This window comes from Apodemus sylvaticus, chromosome 10 (assembly GCF_947179515.1).
Source record: "Apodemus sylvaticus chromosome 10, mApoSyl1.1, whole genome shotgun sequence".
NCBI lineage: Eukaryota > Metazoa > Chordata > Mammalia > Rodentia > Muridae > Apodemus > Apodemus sylvaticus.
The window spans coordinates 108,924,356-108,942,731 of NC_067481.1; the positions used below are offsets into that span (position 1 = coordinate 108,924,356).

The 18,376-nt window shown below is 42.3% G+C and overlaps 1 protein-coding gene across 6 annotated transcripts; it reads right to left on the bottom strand.

Annotated features, from left to right (window-relative positions):
- Positions 1-235: 235 nt before the first annotated feature.
- Cep20 (centrosomal protein 20) lies at positions 236-17,882 on the bottom strand. 6 transcript variants are annotated; one of them, XM_052196061.1, is made up of 5 exons: positions 17,783-17,882; positions 13,853-14,050; positions 11,575-11,659; positions 5,628-5,714; positions 236-1,170 (listed from the first exon to the last, which is right to left on the bottom strand). In XM_052196061.1, coding segments are annotated over exons 1-5 (399 nt in total). In that variant the 5' UTR covers positions 17,811-17,882; the 3' UTR covers positions 236-1,169. The 6 variants fall into 6 exon arrangements, with proteins under 6 accessions (XP_052052021.1, XP_052052019.1, XP_052052018.1 ...); XM_052196059.1 differs by having other exon boundaries at positions 5,628-5,738; XM_052196058.1 differs by having other exon boundaries at positions 5,628-5,761.
- Positions 17,883-18,376: the final 494 nt, after the last annotated feature.

Below are 18,376 nucleotides of genomic sequence, written 5' to 3' on the forward strand. Positions count from 1 at the left end.
GATCCCAGCACAGACTTTTAGTTTTACATTCTTTATATAATAAACTCTTTGTTTTACTTAAAGCAAAGTTAAAATAATTATTTCCCCCTTCACCTTTTCATTAAATCCCCTAGTAGAAGCTAAACTGTTCTTGGGGAAAGAGTATTGTTATCTAGTTTAAAGATCAACATTAGACAATGTCTTAGAGTGTCTTAGGGTTCTCATTGATGCTATAAAGACCATGACCATAAGCAACTTGGGAAGAAGAGGGTTTATTTCAGCTTACAGTTCAACATCACAGTTCATCACTGAGAGAAATCAGGGCAGAAGCTGATGCAGAGGCCACAGAGGAGTGCTGCTTATTGACTTGCTCCCCACGGCTTGCTCAGTCTTTCTTACTGAACCCAGGACCACCTGCCCGGGGTGACACCACCCACAATGGGCTGGACCCTCCCACATCAATCATTAATGAAGAAAAAAGTACTACAGGTTTGCCCATAAGCCAATCTGATGGAAGGGTTTTCTCAATTCAGAGTCCCTCTTCCCAAATGACTCTAGCTTGTATCAAGTTGACATAAAACTAACCAGGGCAGGCAGTAATTCAGTTTGGTTTTTTTTTTAAATCAAAGTTTATGGTTTTAATGCTCCTTTAAATATTTTTTTCAAAACATGAATGACTTTTCCCATAGGTCCATATAATTCTAGCTGAAAAAAGTTTAATGAGCACATAGGCCTGTTCTTGTGTTTTCTTTCTTCAGTGCTAGGACTGAACCCAGGACCTGACACTTAGGAGGAAAGTGCTTTACCAGCCCTTAGAGCTGGCCTTAAAAAAAAAACCAAAACCAAAAAAACTATGTAAAGTACTAAAAAGCCCTTTCAGATTTCACAAATGAGAACTTTAAAAATACATCCTGAAAACAATAAATTTCCCCCCAGTGGCATCCAACAAGCTAGATGTCAGATCAGCATTCCACAGATGCAGTAAACCGTGAGTGGCTGAATGTTTGTAGATGCTCAAACATTTACAAACAGTGGTAGTCTAATTGATGGCATTGAGAATAATAAGTTAGTCACTCCACACGCAGCTGAGGAGAAGAGCCCGGGGTATGCATCATCTACTGACTGCTGGTGCAGCAGCATGAAGCTCTTCCGTCGTGCTTCTTAGCCCTGTGTCCTTCCTCACGTGGTCATCTAGAGAAAATATACAGGTGTTAATATTCACTGCAAATCAAAACAGGCAGACAAACAAGCACACCTGTATACACTATAGGGCATTAGGTTAGTATTTTATGAGTATTCTTATAAAGTGTATTGACACACGTAGAAGTCGGAGGACAACTTGAGGAAGTCAGTTCTTTCCTGCTTCCATGTGTGTCCCAGGGATTGAATTCAGGTCATTAGGCTTGGCAGCGAACCTGCTGAACTATCTTGTTGGCTCCGCTCTGTGAATTCTCCTCATGTCTTAAACATCATTAAGGAAATCATAAGTATTTATATTAGAGACAAACTGTAATAATTCAAGTGTTTCTTTATTTGGAGCAACAGGGTCTCACTATTTAGCCCAGGCTGGCCCTTCTGCCTCAGCTTGAGTGCTGATGTCACAGGTTCCAGCACATACTCAGCTTGATTTTCTTTTTTTCTGAGTGAAGTGCAGAGGGAAGCCCTGTGATCCACTATCACAGATATAAAGGATGAACTCAGGAGAAAGAACACATGTGCACTCAGCATTGTAGGAGCAACAGGCCAGCAATGCCACTGTGATTGCTTGTTACCTGAGCCCTCCTGTGGAACACACACAAAAAAGGGGGTAGTTTGTATCTTTCTATCAAAACTGTAACATTACCCAGGAAATGGTGGAAAGTATTTTTAAAGTCTGCAAGATGGCTCAGGGAGTAAAGATGTTTGCCACAAAGTCTGACCCCAACTTTGATCTCTAAAACTTACATGTAAGGACAGAACTGACTCCTACAAGTTGTCCTTTACCTCCACATATGCACTATGGTCCATGCATGCATAAATACATGTAAGTATAATAAAAATGATAACTAAATAAAATAAAATCCAAAGATGAACTGAGCATGGGACGATACACCTTGAATCCCATCACGTGGGAGGCTGAGGTAGAAGAATAAATGGCACCCTGATCCACACTGAGATCCGCCTGTCTCTGCTCCACCAACGCTGGGGCTGCAAGTGCATGCGCCATGCTGGAGGGATAGTGCAGTGGTTCACAGCACTTGCTGTTTGAGAACTCATGTTCAGTTCCCACCGCACACATGACAGCTCACAATGGTCTGTAAGTCTAGTTTCTGGAAATCTGATGCCATCTTCTGGCTTTCTTAGACACCAGGCACGCACGTGGTACACAGACATACACTGCAGGTAAATACCACCCTCCACTACCACCACACAAAACAAATATAAAACTTTATTAAAAAAAAAATGCCTGAGTCATATGCCTATAATCCCAGCTAAAGAAATAGAGGCAAGAGGATTGCCACCAGTGAGGCCAGCCTAGGATACATAAGACCCTGTATCTAAAAATAGTACAAACATAAAATTTAAAATAAAGAGCTTTTAAAACTAAATGTATTTTTCTGTGTGTCACAGGCCACAGGAGGTGCACACAGAAATCAAAGGACAACTTTTAGAAGTTGGTTCCTCTCTTCTGTTGTGAGGGTCCTGAGGCTGTTGGGTGGCTAGGTTTGGCAGCAAGTGCCTCCACCCACTGGGCCACCTTATTGGCCCAAATATCTTTGCACTTTAAAGCATATTAATCATAATAGCCTTAACTTTTACTTAGAATGAATTCACCCCAGCCTCAAAGATCACAGTCATTCAGTGCATGACTAAGTGACAGGCTATCTTGCTAAAGACGGTTGCCTATGCAATCCTTTCCAGCATCTTACACCTTCCACTAAAGCTAGATGAGCCGTCAAGTGGGAGTCGTGCGGCTTCTGTAGTACGTGGACTCAGAGAACAACCGTGCTACAGATGATGACTTATAACTCTTCTCAAGGCATTACAGAGGTCACTGTGTGTCAAGAAAAAAATTTGATGATCAAGAAAATAACTTGTAAGCCAGGCATAGTGATCCAAGTCTTTAATCCCAACACTTGGGAGGCAGAGCCAGGTGAATCTCTCAGTTTGAGGCTAGCCTGGTCTACAGAGCTAGTTCCAGGCTAGCCAGGACTATATAGAAAACCTCTGTCTCAAAAAAATAAAACAAAACAAAAACAAAAAAAAAGAGAAAATAGTTGCAAAATCACTGTCCCTATAGCTCTGCTGCCACCCTCATTCATGAGCCTTCTCTGGAGCTTTCTACAGAGGAAGTGCCCAAGCCCACTTTACTGGCTGGCCTCACACTGCTTGTAGCACTGAGCATCTAGGGGTGACACTCTTCCCAGCTTGCCTGCCTCTTCCCTCCCTACAGTGAAAGGTTATCAGAGCTATTTATAACTTTCACCTTAGAAGAACTGACCCTGGTTTATGACCAATTTTCTCATTTTCAACGTTCTACTGCCATTAACACTAACATTAAAGAGATTCTAACACATTACAAAAGTGAAATCCTAAAACATTATTTTTCTTCATAATTCTAAATTAGAGTCTTGTGGTTGCTATGTTAATGAGTGTTAATGGGTCATCACCATCCACCAGGGACAGGAACTGAGGACTGCCATGCATTCTTCTTTCTTCTATTTTCTTCAAAGATTTATTTATCTTATGTATATGAGTACAATGTAGCTGTACAGATGGTTGTGAGCCTTCATGTGGTTGCTGGGGATTGAGTTTAGGACCTCTGCTTGTTCCTTCCGGTTGGCCTCGCTCTGTCAGCCCCACTTGCTCCAGTTAACCTTGCCCACTCAGTCCCTGCTTGCTCAGCCCAAAGATTTATTTATTACATGTAAGCACACTGTAGCTGTCTTCAGACACACCAGAAGAGGGCCTCAGATCTCATTACAGATGGTTGTGAGCCACCGTGTGGTTGCTGGGACTTGAACTCAGGACCTTCTGAAGAACAGTCAGTGCTCTAACTGCTGAGCCATCTCTGCAGCCCCCATGCATTCTTAAGTGTGCAAATTAGTAAAGCCTTTCTAGGGAATTAAATAATATGAATTATATACCTAAATATGCCATGCTGTCTGTGAACCAGCAATTCTGCTTTAGGTACTACCATAGGAGAGATATTGTTATATACAGACACAAATACAGCCTTATACAATTATAAAACTAAAGCCTTAGCCTTAGTTCATCAGTAAAAGCAGCTGTAGCAATACCACACTATAGAGTCCCAGACCCACTGACCCATAAGCAGATGGCAAAGTAATATACATCTGGATCCTTGAACACACATAATTAGGCCACCATGAGCATCTTCCATGGAAGAAACGGGGTATAAAGGGTCAAGATGGGCAGGACAGAGAAGGTTAAAGGCAACTGTACATTACTTGAGACTTTCAGAGGCATTAGCTTGGTTAGTGGGTTAGTATTCTACACTAGTGTCAGAGCCTTAGTGATTTCTGTCATGAACTTGGAAAGCTCCTACACTCATGCTCTGGTGCATCTGAACAATGGCCTTGTGCTAAACTTTGACCTGCCCTGAGCCTCTATCCTCCCAGACTTGGCTCTCTAGAAAGTTAGTCAAAGTTAGTAGAAAGTTAGTCCAACACAGTCAGCTCAGCATCCCAACAAACAGAGAATAAAACTAGTTAAGCCATAAATGTCTTGAGGGCTTATCCTGACTCACAAGTGTGTTCTTTTCACAACTTAAGAAGCAGCAAGTCACTCAAAAGGGACAGCATTGGTTGTAGCAGCTTAGAAAAAGTACACAGAACAATTTGCATCCTCGGCATTTCTTAAAAATTTACTTCAAATCCCATATCAGCTCCCTGAACCCCACTTGTAAACACCCTTCTGAGAAAGAGCACCACCTCTGCTACACCGGGAGACGCCCAGCTCACACGAGCAAACTCAGGGCCTGCCACCAAATCAACCACAAACTTATCTCACTCTATCGTTTCCGCTTATTTATTTACTTACTTCAGCTCTGCCTTACTTTGGAGACGATCTATGTATGTAGCCCAGGCTGGCCTCAGCCTTCACTACCTGGATTACAAGGCTTTGCTCTGAAATCTCGTTTAAAGGTGAGCCTTCTGAGCGGGCACGGCTGCCGCACATCTAACCCTGGTAGTCAAGAGGCTGAGGAGAGAAGGTTGCCGGCATGCCTGAATCAGGGAGAGCCCGTCTCAAAAGCATTTGGGGAAAAAAATGTTATCTGTAGGTAACTGTGGTCTACCACAGAACCTGTCCTGAAAATGTCATGAGAACAGACATGACTTCTCTGTACAGTAGTAATCTTGTATTTTTCAGTCTGGGAAAGATGGGGGTGTGGGTTGGAGTAGGGCAACTTCTTGATTTCAAAGAAAACTATACAATGTGCTGAGCCAGGCTGTTCCAAAGACCATACTGATGTGAAAAATCAGGTTTCTTTCAAGACTTTGCTTTAAAGCACTTTGCCCAGTCAAGATTTACTTTCCCCAAAGCACTGGCTTCTGGAGGTTAAGTAGTACAGGCGAATGATGAACTAGACAAGCTCCGGAGAACAAACTCAATGAAGTGAAAAGCTAAGTAGTGGAAGCTCCTACCATCCGGTCTTCTGCTGGACTTCCAGTTGAGATGCTTGTTTGCAGGGTGCAGTGTTGACTCTGTCAGAAGCACACTCTGGACTCCATCTGGAGGACCACGCAAGAAATGGGCTAAAATTCCATATAACAGAGGACTATTTCAGGAAGAAGGCAAAACCAAAATCAATTTACTTCCCATAAGTAGGAAAAACGTAAGACAATCACTTTAAAGGTAAACTCTGACACAGAAATGGCCATCTAACTCAATAGATTGAAAAAGAAAAAAAAAAAAGATTATCTAAGTGGCAAATGTTCACTCAATTTAAAACTACCAATTAACTTAAGTGAGATTTTTTTAAACCCTAAAGTCCAATTAACCCACTGGAACTCTGCTTGTCAACTCCAAGGCCCGTCTAGAACCTAAAACTGGTTATGCATGCACTGTCCTGTAGAGGTTATGCTCCAAACCCCGTGGTCTGCCTCCAGGTCTTGCTTTACTGACAGCCAGCTTCACACTTTGAAGATCTGTTTCCTAAAGTTCACCGATGTTTCTCTTCTTAAAGGGTGTGTAAACAATCCCTAAGTCACATGTTTGGTATGCTGTTGACAATGTCAAGTCTCAAGCTATGTACTTTGCACATAGTAAATGGCATATGAATTAACAGGAGATCTGGGTAGTTTCCTCTTATCCATCACTATATTACCATCAATTTATGAACTGAGAAAACCAGAATTCAGTAATGTGCTAGAGCTTTTCAGGAGTAAACACCTATATGCCCTTTCTTAAACTATGTCACCCAAAGTCCTGTTGGTCCCTTGACACTGAAGGCTGCTCTACTGACTGCACGGAAGTGTTCTCTCTTCACTTCTAATCTCACCCCTGAAAATACAAGTAAATGCACATTATTTACTGAGATATCTATCTCCTGCCCAGCTGACAGAATGGTTCAAAGTATGACACTCCTATCAAGAATAGTTTTAACATTGATTGAGCCTCACTCACTTCTACCAACGGGACAAGATGGCAAGGGGCAATTGCTTGCTTTCTTGGATCACTCTGAGGGAGGCACAGCCTGCGGACATTCAAGCAGTCCCACACAGAGGCACATACATGAGGAGCTGAGGAAGTCTGAAGCAGATCTCATGGCTTCAGTTGAATCTCCAGAAGCCTGAAACCTCAAAAGATATCTGGAGCTATACTCAGGTGAACCCAGTTCCCCATACTCCACACACACAATGAGTTCTGGAGTAATGTGTGGGACAGGAGCACATGTATGTTACAGCAGCTCCTCCAGAACAAGGGAAGCACTCCAGGCTCTCAGTGAGATGTATTAGACAACTCTCAGGAACAGACTCCATGCTCTGCTCCTTCCAGTCAGCTTGTCTGAGATTGCTAAAAGTTTTACTTCTGACCCAGGATAGAAATAGAATCTACTTCAGACTTAGAAAAATCTACATGTCAGATATCTTAAACTGCTTTAGATGATACAAAATTAGCACATTCAACATACAACTTAATAGACAGAAAAGTTTATTTCTAAAAACAAGTTTTAAAAGACCATGTTTATATATATATACATATATATATATATATATGTATATATATATTTAGAGAGAGAGGGGGGGGGGTTGCTGCTCAGTGGATAAGCACTCACCTAGCATGTGCAAAGCCCCAAGTTTGATCTCCAGTGCCTACCCCACCCCTTCCCCAACACACACACATTCTTAAGGGCTACAAGAAGCCCCCTCCCTTTCTGGAAATAAAGCTGGTCACCAGTTTCCCTTTTTAATTTGTTCATCTGCAGCTACCCAAGGGCTAAGAAACAAAATCTAACAGCTATTTGCTCCCTACACCTGTCAAATGCAAACTAACTTCTACTTGAATGACCCAATACCTGCTTAGCTACTGTGGTAGTCTGAATAAAAATGGCCCCCTGGGGTTCAAATATTTGAGTCAATAGAGGAGTGGTGCTACTTAAGAGGGATTTAAGAGGCATAGCCTTGGTGTGGCCTTGTTGAAAGAAAAATGTCACTGGGATTAGGCTTTAGGGTTTTAAAAGTTCAAGCTAGTCTCAGTGTCCTCTGTTTCCCTCCTGCCTACAGTTCCAGATGGAGATCTCTCAGCTACTTTTCCAGCACTATGCTTGCCTGTGCAGTGTCATGCTTGCCACCAAAAAGAGAATGCACTAAACCTCTGAAACTGTAAGCAAGCTCCAATTACATGTATTCCTTTATAAGAGTTGCTGTGGTCACGGTGTCTGTTTATAGCAATAGAACACTAAGACAGCTTCTCTTAGAATTTCCACACATTTCAAAAACTGTCCAAGTGTTTAAACCATTACCCACTGTTTTGCTTAGCACTCAAATGTACTCATTATTATACCCATGGCCACTAGCTCTGTAAAAGGGTGATAACAGCCTCCTTAAAGATTTTTTACTAAATAAATATGGATACCCCAAGTCAGATGTCAAAGGTTCTTTCTGTGGCAGGATTTCTTGGTGTTCATGCTCTGTTTATACACATCATAAATGACCAAACACATGGCTGTTTGTGAGCATCTCATAGACTATGCCCTCGCAGTCATTCTTTGGGGACACTACAGAAAACTGTGCTGCCACATCTCCAGTGTCTACAGCAGTGCCTCACATTGTAGCAAGTGGCAGATAAGTTTTGGCAAAATAGTAAAATGCTGAAAATCCATAACACAAGAATGTAATTGAAAGAGGAAGATGTGGCCTGCATGGGAAGGAAGCAGAGGCGCCTTCAACAGACACCCTCTCATTCTGTAGATAACCCCCCCAATAATAGGAACTAAAGGGTTTGAAAAAGATTTATATATATATATATATATATATATATATATATATATATATATATATATATATATATATATATATATAAATAAAATACAATCCCTCATATGTGGAAGACAAACACACAGCTGTGCTTTATGTGCTTGTGTCTGAATAATGCAAGGAGAAAATGCTCACTGCGTTACCTCTGGGAAGTGAGAGGCATCAGTGGGCAGCAGCTGGGGACAATATCACACTTTTCTATAACTCCTAAATCTTTTTGCAGCAAAACACCAATACTTTTATTATGACCCCTCAAAAGTGATTTCTCCTCACCCAGGCCATTGTTCCCTATCTAAAGGGAATGCATGTTAATTCATAAGTCAAGCGCTATGTTAATACACAGGCAAAGTAAGTGTAGGCAGTCAGCTCACTGTACTCTGTCACACCTAGTGCTTCAAAGCTTTTTCAGAAAGAGCTCCTCAGCTGCCCAGCACAGAGCTAGACAATATCTGGATGCCCAATGCAAATCAACGACAAACTGCAATAAGAAGCAGATAAATATACAGTGCTACAATAACAGTCGACTGCTGCACTCAGCCCTTATTTGAATCATTATATTTATTTAAAATGCAGCATAACCGCCATTATGTTCCTTTGTAGTCTGCCTGCTTAGCTTGCTGTTAAAATCTGCTGAAGTCTTGTCATATCAGCACAAAGACAAATAGAAGAAACTATGAAGCTATAGAACTATGAAATGCTTTCTTTTCTTCTCCAGGTCACCTGGATTTTATGCAGATAGTCAGTTTTCTTGGTAGCTGAAATTCAATGCAGCAAGCACAAACTGTTCATAGCTAAGAGCCTGTGGATGGCTTTCTCCCTCCCAACTCCTGTGGGAACATCTAAACATGGCTAAGAAGATAAAAGGTGAACCCAGGGAAGCTGAAGAAGAGTGATCTCAGGCTTCCAGGAGAGGGAACATTTGGTGCGAAGGCAAAGAGCCCTGAAGCTGCAACTGTGTGCCACTAAGAGGAGGGTCGAGCCACTGGAGCCTGGCTCAATACTAAGGATTTGACTGCTCATGTACACCATGGACATTTATTGAATGTTTTTAAACAATACAGTAGCTACCTTAGAAAGACAGAGGGCAGGATAAAATGAATTTGAAAAGGGAGTAACTAGAGAAAAACTAGCCAGGTGGCTCCTAAATAGTGTGAATAGCATGGCACAGGGCACTAAAACTGGAGAGATAACCAGAAGCAGAATCAACAGCTGGTGAAGAACTGCCTTTAAAGCCTGAGCAGCCACAGAAAAGCCTGTGAGGAACGTTGTGAGTCGGCAAAAAGAGTACCCTGGTGTTGTGAACACACTGCATTTGAGATGCCGCAGACACATGGGCCAACCAGGAAAGTGGTCTGAGCACATCTGCCCCATACAGAGCTCCCTAGAGACTCAAGAGTACTGCGGTGGTGTGTGAAAGGAAATGAAAACAGAAGACAGAACCTGTGGAGTTCCCATTTAAATTTAAAGAGTCAGTGAAGAAAGCAAGACTAAGTAAGACTGGGGAACAGTGAAGAAGCACACGAAGCATGGGACAGGAAACCACGTGGAAAACAGAAGTCAGTATTATAACACGCTACAAACTCGAGACACATACTTGATGCTAGGGACAGGACAACACTGAAGGAGATTTAGTTAAATGGCATAAATAAAAAACAGTTTATATTAAAACCTAATTATACCACAATAACAAATGAGAAAATTCAATGAACTTTTAGAAGGAAAACATAAGTCTTCGAAGAAGTTTTCAGCAAGGAAAGGTTGCTCTGAGCTGTGCACTCTGGCACTAGGTCTAAGCTAATTAATTAATTAGCCAGTTAGGGACTCGGGAAAAATGTAAGAGGCATTAAACACAGGGAAGGAACTAAGAAATGATTAGTGTAGAGGAGGAGGAGGAGCACTCTAAGATGCAGACAGCAGAGGAGAAGGGGTGGTAACATGAAAGCAGGGCAGACACAACAGGTCTGGTGATAACAAGCTGTAAAGCCGAGGTGGCCTCTGTTTAGAAATGAGATCTGAGTTTGTTCTTACATTGAAGTGAAGAAAGGAGTGAGAGGAAGAGTTAAAGGAGGAAGAAACAACAAAGCTTTAGAAAGAAGGAAAACCCGATCAAGAGGCCAAGAAGAGTCATTCTTAGAAAGACGTGGGCTGGAGGGTTGTCGCAGAGCAGTTAAGAGCACTAGCTGGTCTTCTGGAGGACCAGCTTCAACGCCCAGCACCCATGTGGTGGCTCACAATCACCTGTAACTCCAGCTCCAAGGCCTCTGAGGGAATCAGGTATGTATGTGGGGCGCAGACATGCATGTAGACAAAACACCTATACACATAAACAAAAAAATGTTGTTAAGTTTAAAAGGCCAGTTGTTAGTGGTGTATGTCTTTAATCCCAGAACTCTGGGTAGAAGCAAATGGACATCTGTGAGTTTGAAACTGAGCTAGAACAGAGCTAGAGTTCCAAGACAGCTGGGACTATTAAAAAAAATTTTAAAAACGAAAAAAAGGAGCTGGGCAGTGGTGGTGCACACCTTTGATCCCAGCACTCTGAGAGGCAGAGGCAGGTGGATTTCTGAGTTTGAGGCCAGCCTGGTCTACAAAGTGAGCTCCAGTGAGTGATAGGCTATACAGAGAAACCCTGTCTCGAAAAAAACCAAACCCCCAAAAAAACAAAACAAAACAAAAAAAAAAACCAAACAACAACAACAACAACAACAAAGAAAAGAAAAAAAAAAGGTTTAAAAAAGAAAGAAGTAGAGGGCTGAGCCAGGGCACTGCTCAGGACAAAGGCCTTGGTGCACATACTCAAGGCCCTGCTTCAATTACCACCATTGAAAAAACTGATTGGAGGGAAAGCCCCCAAAGGAAGAAAGGAGGAAGGAGGAAAAGAAAGGGAGGGAGGCAGGGAAGCAGGTGGTTGGCTAAGTGTTCAGTCCTCCGAAGCCAGAGCTGCAGCAGAGCCCTCAGATATTTGGACTACACTTCTTGGATATCACACAATGTGTAACATACAATAAACTTAAATAAGTTCCTGTTGGATTAAAGTAAATCATAGCAGCACTATGTATGCCATTAGGATCTGATTACAACATGTGCAAACCTCTTTTTAAAAACTTCTTACATTGAGTTATCCTTTGATTCTTCAAAGGCATTTAGTTCACGGATGAGAAACTGTCTGTCCAATGGAACTACAGGTTGACCAGATTCTGGAGGGAAAAATTCAGGAAAACACTGAGTCTATTTATCTAAAAGTCAAATTTAATTTTGATAATAACCATACCTCAGGTAGACACATTTCTCAGATTTTGGAAGAATGCTGACAACACATTCATGATGGATCTAACATACACATGAGTTTATGATGTCAATATATACCCAAACAATTAAATGTGGAGTTTAATTACAGCTTAATACATACTTAGTTTTTATATCCCTAATTTGTGATTGGAAATATGGTTTCTGCATCTAACACTACAATGATGAACTTCAGTATGTTTTCTGAGACACCTATAGGTTATAAACACATGGTAATACTAAATAACTCATTTTAAAAATATATCCATTTAGGGTTAGTGAGATGACTTAGAGGTTAAGAGGCTGCTCATCCAGAGGTCCCAAGTTCAATTCCCAGCAACCACATGGTGGCTCATGACCATCTATAGAGAGATCTAATGCTCTCTTCTGGAATGCAAGTGTAAATGCAAATAGAGCACTCATAATTAAAAAGAAATTCTTTTAGTTGTGCCATAGTGATTCATGATCACGACTTTAATTCCAGCACTTGGGAAGCAGAGACATATGGATCTCTATGAGTTCGAGGCTAGCCTGGTCTACAGAGCAAGTTCCAGGACAATCACAGCTACACAAAGAAGCCTTGTCTCAATCAATCAATCAATCAATCATGGATAGTAATTCTAAGATTAAAATTAATTATTATATTTCTAGACTGAGTCTCACTGTAGCCCAGACTTGCTTCAAATTCAGTATGTGTCCTAGACAGACCTTCAACTTGCAGTGATTCTTCTGACCTTTTTTCCCAAGCTTTCCACATTTGAGCCACCATCTTCCTGGTGAGAATGTGAAATGCTAGAGCCAGCTGAAAGCAGTGGTAGGTTATTACATGAAGGGAAGCATTCACTTCCCAGACAATATGACAAAATAAAATGAGATTCACAAAAAACTTTCCTGTAAATGTTTTTGAGGCTCTGATCAATGGCTATCAGAAAGAATAAACAACAAAATGCCTCTGAGAACTGATAAAGCACACAGCCACACCCTATCCACATGTAGAAAGTCAACATGTCTGAACCTCCAGTGCTTATTTTGTTTGGTTTTGCAAGACAGGGTTTCTCTGTGTAGCTCTGGCTGTCCAGGAACTCACTATGTAGACCAGACTGGCCTTGGAGATCCGTCTGCCTCTGACTCCCAAGTGCTGGAATTAAAAGCATGCGCTACTGCCCCACCCTCTAGTGCATTTTATTAGGTAAAGTGAGGCAAGTATCAAAAGGCAACTTCTTTAGGATTCCATATATGTGGCATTCGGAAAAAGGCAAATCTGATGAACAGAAACTCAGTCATGTTCCATCAGCTATAAAAAGAAAATGAGGGAAACAGAGAGTGATATTATCTTTAGAGATCCTTTAACATGGCAGAATAATTATTCTTTATGAAAATGTATGCTTAATATCACATGCAGAACTTTTTATTTCAGCTTCCAAAAAGACTGAGGGGTCCCTGCCCTCAGCTGGCTTCGACCATAATAAAGAACTGCTGTACAGCCACTGGCTGGGTGGGGAGATGGGGCGGGACTTTCAGATTGCTCCAGCAAGAGACTGAGAGGGGCGAGGTGGGTGGGGAGAATCACCAGGACTGGGGAATCACCACACCTCTGAGGGAGAGGGATCAGATTTAAGAGCTGAAAGAGAAAATCCATCCAGCAATGTAGGTGGAAAGGGATGTGGGCCCTATGGGGCGGGCTCCCCAGAGATTAACAGAGTAGCAGAGACGAAATATAGATTTTTAAAAGATGTTAACTCAGGAATACCAGAGGGGAGTGTGTGCTAGCCCTGGGAAGGTTTAGAAGTGCCCAGCCATTGAGCTAGTGTGTGGGGGGGGGGGGGGGCGGGGGGGGGCGGGGTGTCTTTCATTCGTGAATCCAGAGGGCTCTTGGGCCAAAGCACTCCCACCACTACAGAGAACTTACAGTAGAAGGCCCTAGTTCTTTCACCAACAGCATAGAGCTCACAGAACTTGTTCATGCTATGACAAGAGCCCATGGGATACTAAGTGTTCAGTCACCTGCATGACACAGTAATGAAACTACATATTCAGGCTAAATGCTTTCTAAGAATTAGAAAAAAATAAAAAGATCTTTTCTCCAGTGATGAATAACCACTTACCTGCTATGAGGACAGAGGCTGTGTATTTATATTTATTGAATTCCAAATACTCCCTAATTAATTCATTAATTAGAAGGTTCTCATGAGACAAGGATGGTCGGGGTTCACGATCATCATCCAGGGCATTGAAAACTTCGGCACGGATCCTTGCTTTCAAATGTCCTAACACTCCCCTTCTTTCCAAGGTGTCCTTTAAAACTGTTAAATAAATATAAAATATAAATGCTTCTGTTATGGTGTGTTGATATTTCAGGTATGTGCTAAAGAATACTGTTTAAAAGGAGAATGACACAAAGATAGCTCTTGATTCAGAGTCAAGCTGAGCAATGACACCAGTAATCTCCAATCAACATAGTTGTGCAAATTCAAGTTTATCAGTGCTGTATCTTTAGTTAGGGACTTCAGTGTGACGGGAGAATGGATGAACACAATTGCAGTTAGCTCACATCCTAATCTCCCACGTGGATTCAGACAGTACTTTAATCCAGGATGATTACAGAAAACCTCCTGCCCTCCACAAAAGAGGGAATGTATCATTATTACTATTAATGCAGAACAACTTTTGAGATGCATAGTTTTTTTTTGTTGTTTTTTTTTTTTTTTTTGGTTTTGTTTTGTTTTTTCGACAGAGTCTATGTAGCTCTATGGCTGTCCTGTAACTTACTATGTATACTAAGCTGGCCTCAAGTTCATAGAGATCCACCTACCTCTACCTCCTAAGTGCTGCCTAGATGGATGGTAGCACATTCCTGTAATCCCAGTACTTGGGAAGCTGGGAAGTCAGAGCAGCTTGGGCCTCATACCTAGGCTGTATCCCAAGCTAACTTTACACTTCTTATGTAGGCTGAACATGACCCTGAACTTCTGATCCTCCTGCTTCTATCTCACAAGTAGGCTGTGATGGGATAACAGGTATTCACTACCACTCGCAATGCCTGTGTTGCTGGGGATTGAACCCAGGGCCCTATGCATGACAGGCAAGCTACATCCCTAGCCCAACAGTAGGATTTTGAAATGTCCAGCCTGGTTAGAAATGTAACACAGGGGCTGAAGAGATGACTAAGTAAGGAATGCATACTGTTCTTGCGGAGCACCTCAGTTTGCTTCTGGGCACCTACATGGGCAGCTCACAACCATTTGTAACTCCAGGGGAACTCTGGGCTCTTTTCTGGCCTCCTCTTGTACACATGTACGTGTACACGCGTGCGTTGAGAGGAAGAGACAGAAAGAAAGAGACAAACACAAAAGTAAATCTTAAAAAAAGAGAGATGTAATGAGACTCTAATAAGGGACTATACCACTGCTAACTTACAGAGTCAGGAGTATGTATGTCATATGTGACCTTAAGTCTTGAAAGGGTACACTGTGACAAACATCAGAAGTTGAGATAATTGACTTTAAGTATACAGACTTAGTATAGAAGATGGGCTTGGGTTGAGCTGTCACCATCCTGTAACAGTAATATGGAACCTTCCTTTTTTCAAATAGTCTTTTTGGCTAAACAGCAATTTCAGAAAATCAGCATAATGCCTAGAATACAGTAAGAACTCACTAAATGTAACATATTTATAATGCAGTACCTTACATTATTGATGAAAAATGTAGTTTAACAGTGCATTTGGTTCTGCCAATAGCAAAGGCATTAATATGTCCCAATAATTAAAACTCATAAAGCAGTTCAGATATATTTAGGTACATATAACAAAGTTTCTAATCTTTGGTAAATAACAATAATCCTTGGCCACGTGATTGAGGATATACACTCTTAGACTTTTCATTTTTCTTCTCCTTTATTTCTAAAGCATCCCTTCAACCTTTCTATACGTATACCAGCTGTCAACGATTCATACTTTGTAACAGTCCATAAAAGGAAGGCTTTACCTTCTGTAGGATCGTAACATAGCCCCTGTTCTCTAGTTCCATCTTTGGAAATTAAGGGAGAGATTCTTTTCTATTGGCAAGCATCCTGTCCCAATTATTCTGAAGTACACTCAGTACAACCTCAAACTTAGCAGAAAATGAAAAGTAATGACGCTGGATTTGGGAAATGTAGCATGTTCTTCATACTTGGTAGCAGATTCCTATGCCTCAGTTGCCTTCTCCAATGTAATGAACTCTACCTCTCAGAGAAAGATCTAGGTGAAATAGAAGTGTTTTTTTTTTTTTTTAAACCATTAAAAGCCCATAAAATGGTCCCCAATGGAGAAGTTGGAGGGCGGATTGGAGGAGCTGAAGGGGTTTACAGTCCCAGGGGAAGAACAATGATGCCGGCCACCCAGACGCCCCAGGACTCCCAGGGACTAAACCATCAACCAAGGGGTACACATGGCTCCAGCCAAAAGTGTGGCAGAGGAATGTCTTGTCCGGCATCAGTGGGAGGAAAGGTCCTTGGTCCTGTGAAGCCTCAATTGAGGCCCCAACAAAGGGAAATGGGGTGGGGGGAGAGGTGGGAGTGGGTTGGGTGGAGGGGCGTATACTTGGAGGCAAAGGGGTGGGAGGAGGGGCTGTGGGTTTTCTGGGAAGGGGGAAACCGGGGAAGGTTTTAGCATTTGAAATGTAGATGAAGATCAGACTCAATAAAAAAAAAAGTAAAAAATAAACAAAACAAATTTTAAAAAAGCACATAAAATGTAAGATCATTGATCAGGTAACAAGTCTTAATTACTTTTCTCTTGGAATAAAAGCATATCAAGAATCAGAGAATGCAGAAAAACATATATAAGAAGGTCCCCCTAAATTTGAAGGGATAATCCCTGCACTCTTTATCAGTTTACTACTTGTAGTCTTATGCTTACAATGCTATTATTATAAAAAACGTCTTTAGGAATTGGTCTTAACCCAACTTACTTTCCATAGAATCCTATGAAAAGTTTATACAATATACATGTACTATATATACATGTACTCCCACCCCCAGACCAGCTCACTGACTCATGTCACATCCCTCCTGGGACTGAGGTATGTCTGCTTTAGGAATGCTCACCAGTACAGTGTCCCCAATACATATGCAGTCAACAGTTACTAAATCTTAGTCTTCAAACTATTCTACTTGGTTCTCTCCAGATTTCCATTACCATTGACTTAGTCTCTGAATTCTTTGAAACTCAGAACTGGTTTTATTCTACGGGAAACAGAATGGCATGATTAAGACCTGGTGCACTGCTGCAGCTTATGGGATTTCCACATGAGTCTATTTCTATCTAAATTATCTTGGAGGAAATATTCCACCTCTCAGCACCTCATGTATGAAATGGGCATAGCATTGTTACACAGAATCAAGTACTTGTTGGATGAGTTGGGAAGTGTCTGTTAAAATCACATACTGAACCTTAACTCCAATTACAACTCAAACTGTAACTCTAATCACTATTCAGAGTTAACAGTATGCACGTGTTATTGATGGCTACTTGTTTTTGTAGTCCTGGTGATGGAACCTGCATGCACCCTGCACACAACCAACTATTTTAGAAAAACTCTTCCGAAAAATCCTGAAGAGCCATCAGTTGTCCTTAAGGATGGACAACTCTGTCTCAGGTTTCTCTCAAAGGACAAGGGGGCCCTATCCACACGTTGTCGTCTGGATGAGCTAGCCGCACAAATCATCGAGATGTGTGTCTGTCACCCAATCGTGGCTGAGGTGTCGTCATGGTCAGCTCGGAACGCAGGCCTTTGGGCGCTGTCGGCTCAGCAAGGTTCTGAGAGATGCCCAAAGGTCCCCAGGGGACAACAGATACCAGTCCCTTCCTCCAGCTCCAAGTCTAGCTCTAACATAGCGCATGCGCAAAGGTCGTCCCTGGCTGCCCCTGCCACCCTAGAATGACCCCGGAAAAAGTCGAGCCGGTGTCCCGCGCGCTCTCCTTCCGTCCCATCCCTATCATATACGGAAGGCCCGACGCTTCCTGCAGGCGAGCATCCCCTCAATGCACTCACCAGCTTTCAGTTCAGTAACAGTCGCCATTTTTCAACGGCCGCTGGTGCCACGCCTCTCCAGTGCGTACGCGTGACGCGACGCGGTCTCCAACCAATAGGCTCTTCCCATGCTCTGCCTGCCGACGTCTGTGTCTGCGCTCCGGTGATTTGGCGAGCCGATCACGAGACTCCACCAATCAGCGACCATGTGAGGCGGGCTATGCTGCAGGAAGGAGCCGTAGCCGAATCTATTCCCGACTGGTTTGCTTGTTGTCGCCGCTGAAGTCCTAGAGGTGACCTCTGCTTGGCAGGCTTTGTGGATGGTTCGCGTTCTCAGCCCGAGGCCAGACTCAACCCGGCGTCAGAATCGCCTGGAAGACTGGTTAGAACAGACTGCTCTGAATGCTGTGGAGGGATGCTGTTAGTCTGAGAAATACCACCTTAAAAATCATTTTTCACGGCACCCACTCCAAGGTGAACACCAGGAAGTTTACGCGCCTCAGGTCAAAGATGCCCGTTTTACAGAAGAGGAACTTGAATTTTCTAAAGGAAGATCACCGGCAAATGGTGGAGGAGGTGATGACATAAATCTAGGCCGGTGTCTCTTCAAAGCCT

Bases quoted from the DNA above. Each gene is read 5' to 3' on its own strand.
- Cep20 (XM_052196058.1), bottom strand. From the start codon at position 17,810: ATGGCGACTGTTACTGAACTGAAAGCTG. The intron at 11,660-13,852 runs GTAAGTGGTTAT...TTTTCCCTCCAG, and splicing joins AGCCTCTGTCCTCATAGCAG to AATCTGGTCAACCTGTAGTT. The intron at 1,171-5,627 runs GTAGGAGCTTCC...TATTTTCTCTAG, and splicing joins GTCCAGCAGAAGACCGGATG to ATGACCACGTGAGGAAGGAC.